This window comes from Haliotis cracherodii, unplaced genomic scaffold (assembly GCF_022045235.1).
Source record: "Haliotis cracherodii isolate W230 unplaced genomic scaffold, xgHalCrac1.p SCAF_13, whole genome shotgun sequence".
NCBI lineage: Eukaryota > Metazoa > Mollusca > Gastropoda > Lepetellida > Haliotidae > Haliotis > Haliotis cracherodii.
The window spans coordinates 14,718,484-14,724,483 of record NW_027266268.1 but is presented as its reverse complement, the minus strand read 5'-3'; the positions used below and the strand labels follow the sequence as shown (position 1 = coordinate 14,724,483).

At 36.7% G+C, this 6,000-nt stretch overlaps 1 protein-coding gene across 1 annotated transcript in view; it reads right to left on the bottom strand.

Annotated features, from left to right (window-relative positions):
• Positions 1–1,274: 1,274 nt before the first annotated feature.
• LOC139458956 (neuronal calcium sensor 1-like) overlaps positions 1,275–6,000 on the bottom strand; it is a 62,892-nt gene continuing 58,166 nt past the window's right edge. Inside the window, exons 6-7 of the mRNA XM_071240392.1 lie at positions 4,625–4,791; positions 1,275–3,154 (exon numbers count right to left, since the gene is read on the bottom strand). Of these exons, the coding sequence (XP_071096493.1) occupies positions 3,056–3,154; positions 4,625–4,791 (266 nt within the window). The 3' untranslated portion in view covers positions 1,275–3,055. The remainder of the gene's footprint in view (positions 3,155–4,624; positions 4,792–6,000) is intronic.

Genomic DNA, 6,000 nt, shown 5'->3' with positions numbered 1-6,000 from the left:
CACAATAGATATATTTTTCAGAGTTTTATTGCCCATAATTAGGGTGCATATAACACACGAGTGCATCGTATACACGAAAAAATAAGTCTTGTGTACATTGATCAATCGGAAGGGGTGCTAATTGGGATTACACACTAGCCAATATATTAGCAAATATTGCTGTGGGCGCTTATTATGTCAAATACGGTAACTCACCAGAAAGGAATTCTGACACAGGCTCAGTGCACAGTTTCACAGCATTTGTGACAAGGTGACGTACAAGCATGGTTAGTTACGTCACTATGAACAGTATTTCAGTCAGCACAAATCCTTGAATGATCCTCTGACTTTTACGTCCATTTATTTCAGACTGTCATTGGACCCATTGTTTAATGAATACAGGTGTTTTTATCAAGGTATGCATTTATGTTGCCACAGAGGCATTTGCTTCAAATTCTTTCTAAATTTCAGTTCAGGTGTTTCTTCTCAGTGTCTAACAACTATTAATTTACGGAACAGATCAAAATTTCAATTTTAAGATATTTTCAATTCTTTTCAACCATATTCATCTACAGTATTCGCTCTTTGAAGCACCCTTTTCTAATAAGCAACCCTGAAAACCAATTTGTATAATCTACGCCCCTGTATGAGACTGACAATTTATGTGACAGTCCATATTTTCAGCAGCACAGATAGGCTATATAATTGTCTTGTAACTATTATTGAAAAAAATTAGTTTCAATTTTTTAACTTACTTTGTTCACTACTGCCTGATCTCTGAAAAATTAAACTCGTTATGTATGTTTTCAATAAGCATCCCCCTTTGTCCATTTTCAAAATACTGTATTAAAGCTAAAGTTTTAAAAAGGAACACCAAACAAATATTTTTTTCAATGTAACTTGTGACACGATTCATGGCAGGCATTCTTTCACTGCATTGGTTGACCTAACATTGATTCTAACAGACATTATACAAGTATTTACGGCATATCACTGTTCATCAGTGTTATGTGGGAGCATGCTATATTGAAGCAGGCTGAAGATGTTAAACACTGGGGAAACCACAAGCACTGTTATAGTGGGCCACCCTATGGCGGTTATTTAGTATTAGAACCTAGGACCAGCGGATCCTGCCCCACTCCAGGGGCACAACCACCTTGGAAAATACATGACAGATTAACAATAGTAATATGAAATACCGTATTCAACTTAATAAGCGCCCCGCTGTAATAAGCGCCCACGGCGATATTTGCTAATCTATTGGCTGGTGAACCTCTTCCGATTGATCAATGTACACAAGACTTATTTATTCGTGTATAATACACACTCGTGTGTTATACGCACCCTTAATTACGGGCAATTCAATTCTGGAAAAATATGTTTGTCATGTATAATACGCAGACTTTTCTTTTGTATCATTCAGGCTGTCAGCATAATCCTCAAAATTTACGATCATCTCTGGGTGTTTTTCACCAAAATCCTAATAAGAGCCCCCTATTTTTACTTTTAAGAGCGTCCTGGGCGCTTATTACGTCGAATACGGAAATTAGATGGTCTTTTACTTCTTTTGAGTGGTATATATTCCATTTGTTTATGAGAAAACAAATCTCATTTTGTAGCTTGTATTACTCTGCCCTGCATAACTTGTCAGCCTTGAACAACTGGGTATCTCACCCCTGGGATGATAGCCGAGAATAGCTCATATTCAATCTCTATATAAAGGTGATGCAGCACAAACACAGACAGAAACCTGTCTATTTGAGTGTCACTGTAGGCTGACAAATTCATCTTGAAATATCAGATGGACGTTGATGAACAGGACTTTAGGGAATGTGTATACATAAACTGTGATCATGATTAATGGTGTGAGGGTGGGAATACTTCAAATAAATAAAAGTTTTTTCAGCCAAATATTTTTTCAACAAATACAAGAAGACAAGGTATGATACGGGCCCTTTTGGTGCATATGTCATCGCACAGGAAACAATTCGTGAGAATTAGACTTGTCACGTTTCAAACTTATCAAAACAGTAAACTTAAAGCTGGACAAATTTTTCAAAAAAGCTTCCAAAACTTTTTATGGTATACATGTGGAGGACAGTTCCAAACAATTCTTTATTTTGACTTTTTTCCCATGTGTTTTCAGGTGAACGATTGACTTGCCTTTGCATGTGTTTGTGATGAGTTAACCACAAGTGGATGAGGATACGCTCACCTATTTGATAGGGAATCATAGGCACAAGCTTATGATATGGTTGGAATGGAATCTGCTTTTTGAAGAGATTTCTTTTGATTATGGAAATGTTTTTGATCGCTCATATTTAGAGATAACATTTGACCCTGGTTTATATGAAGTACATGGAGATCCAGACAGTAAAAACATACGTTGTATGGTGAACATTCTTCTTGGGAAAACAATTCTGCCTTTTCCCCTCATTTCAACCTCACTCATTTTCTTGATCATGTCTTTTTGTTTGTTTGTTTGTTGCTATACACCACACTCAGCAATATACCAGCTATATGACAGTGGTCTGTAAAATTATCAAGTCTGGACCAGACAATCCAGTGATTGATATCATGAGCATCGATCCACGCAATTGGGATCGAATACATGCGGAAGCCACCTATTAATACTGTAAAATGGCTTGTTATTATCCTTTTGAAAAGGGCTGAAAAATTCCATAACAATATTTCAAAGTCTTCAGTGACTTAAAACATTGGACATTTATTGGCCCGCAAACGGCCCCATATCATCCTTGTTCTTTCAGTGTGCAAAGAAGTATTTTATTTTTTTTCAGAATGTGAAAAAAAATACAACACTGGCTATTGGTAATTGAAAATTACTTATCTTGCACCTTGAATTTAATGTCTATAAATTTGTATGATGAAGTTATATGTTTCAACACCATTTTGAATGTTGTTGTTTTGGTCAACTGATCAAGATTCACTTTTCCGAGAAAAGGTCTTTCTGAAGATACTAAGCTGGGTTTCACGTGCAGCGAAGCAGTTCTTCCTTTGGCAAGGGAGATAACTTCATGGTTTTCTGTTACAAAAAGGAAGATCACTCGTGAAAATGTCAATGTTGGGGAATTTCCATGGACAACGCTTGGACTATCCACGGATCATTCCGGGAACCTTCTCGGAACTCTTCCTTTGTCAACATTCCATCATGGTTCTGTGGAAGGAAATCACACTGTATTATTTACTTCTATACACATCAGTCATTTGTGACTGTGAAGGCAACAAGAGCCTCCATTTCAAACCAGACTGGGCACAATCTCATGAAAATCAGATCCTTGTGCTCGCTACCACTAAACAAAGATCTGAGGACGTCACATGACAGGTCAAGTCAGTACAACCTTTCACATACATTGGTCGACCAATAAAATAACTCACAGGAAGTCGACATTATCCAGAAAGGAGCTTTGTCAAGCTCTACAGCACTAGTTTCAAAATGGCTACTTCCATTTCAGACTACACTATAAAAAACATATTTTGGCAAAGTTCACAATTAAAAATTTAATAACTGAATAAAAGAACATTCTGGAATGTCTAATCTATGGCTGAGATTGTAGGGCCGTACTTCTCACGGGATATGGAAAGTCTCTTCTGTTACAAAAGTTTATCCAACTGAAGTGAGCAATAGACGATGACTGAGTGAATCAGTCATTCAAGTTTAAAAAATTGAGGTTGCATGATTAGAAAACGCATTCAGACGTTCTCTTTTGCAACTATTTGATTGGTGGGATGAAAGACTCTCTGACATGACCTTTAACATGATGTCCTCAGATCTATGTCTAGCAGTAGTGAACTTTTAGATCTGATTTTAATGAGACTGGATTGGACACACAGGCCTCATGTGCAAATGAAATGCCTATCCAGGCCTCAGAGTTGCGACTAAAATGGTCGCCAATGCAACCTAAATTGAAATTTGTCTACTGTCTAAAATTCAGAGGTAGCCAAATGACTACCTTGAAAAATATCTTGTGGCGACTAAATTCTATTGCTAAACATATGTAGACACAAAAATAAACGTGTCTGCTACTAATTGTGCTCGCAAATAAAGTCAACAATGAACCGACATACATAAATATTAATGTAAGTAGTATTTTATTTTAGTTGATAGTTTATTGGATAAGCAAGGATATACCTACATAATCTAGTAACATAGATTTCATCATTGTTCAAGTCACATAAAAAAACTGAAGGACAGAGACAATCTTATTGAAAGATTTTCTTGGATTATCCAGTGCATTACGTAATGGAGATATCATCAGAATCTGTCGATTCGAGTGATTTCTACGCCTTAAACCATGTTATGGTTGATGTATAATTTCTTGTTTAAAATGCACGTTCAGAATGACCACAAAATAGCTTTGTTAGCTGATCAAATGCCATGGAATCATTTAGATTTATTTATTGTTTTTGTTTTTTTAAAGAAATCAGTTGTGTTGTTTCTGAAGGCCATCCAACCATAAGGCCATCCAACCATAAATTAAAGGTAATAATTTAACAAACCGTTGACATTCACAAAATAATATCGACAGTAACCTGAATTATTAATGAACTGAAATGGAAGCTGCTTATTTATTCATGTTTACCAAATGTCAAATCTCCAAATAATGAACTGTTGTGATCTACTTACCAGATCCATCTGGTCGAATATTTTGTTGACTCTTTTCTCTGGTGTGTCTTCATCTTTTGGAAGATCAAGCAGATTACCCACCATGCAATAGATGGCATCGACGATATCCACCATCTCGGCCTTGGTTATGTATCCATCGTTGTCAAGGTCATACAAGTTGAAAGCCCCTGGAAAGCATGTACAGTCATATGGTTAACACTGGCGGGTGAGTGAGTGAGTTAAGATTCAAAGTCACATCGGCAATATTTCAGCCATATAGTGATTTAACATACTGATTTTAAAAAACAAAAAAAACAAAAAATGCAATTTATTGTTCTTACCTTAACACTGGCACTCATAAGGTAAGAACAATAAGTTGCTTTTTTTTAAATCAGTATGCCAAGACGGAGGAAGCAAAATGACAAAAAATCTTGAAATGACAGCTAAAATATAAAAAAAGGCATATCAAACAAAGAAGTTTATAAAACGTTTTGAAAAAGTACATGTTAAGAGAAATTAGTGACCCAATGGAAATCACAAATTTTTCCAAATTATTAAACATGCTTGAAACACAGTTCATTATTTAGTTATGGATGTCAATAGCACCCAAGAAAGTCCAAGTTAGAATTGATCTTCAGCAACCCATGCATGTTGTGAGAGGCGACTAACGGGATCGGGTGGTCAGGCTCACTGACTTGGTTGATGCATGTCATTGCATCTCAACTGCGTAGATTGATGATTATGATGTACATCACTGGCCTGTCTGGTCTAGACTCGATTATTCATAGACCGCCCTGATCTAGGTGGAATATTGCTGAGTTCGGCGTTAAACAAACAAACAAATCAAATGCCTCGCCCTACTTGATGGTTCTGCTTCCAAACTCACAGTTTCACTTACGGATTGACTGTGTATTTTTTTCAGTTCACTGAGGTAAGAAACGAAAAACCAATGTGCAAACTGTATGAATCCATGTAGGAGCATTCTTTGGTAAATGAATGCAATAACACGTGACCAATTCAGCTTATCAGAATGCAGGAATTACAATGAACACAACAAAAATTTAATTATTATCAAGTAAACTGTGACCATCCTTGGCTATATGGCAGGATACAATACATCATGGACCTGTGAAGATCCAGGGTAGAATAGGTCTTCAGCAACCCATACTTGCCGTAAAATGCGACTATGCTTGTCGTAAAAGGCGACTAACAGGATCGGGTGGTCAGGCTTGCCAACTTGGTTGAAGGATGTCATCAATCCCAATTGCATGGATCGATGCTCGTAATATCAATCACTGGATTGTCTGGACAAGACTCGATTATTTACAGACCTCTGTCATATAGCTGGAATATTGCTGAGTGCGGTGTAAAACAACAAACCAACCAACAACCAACAT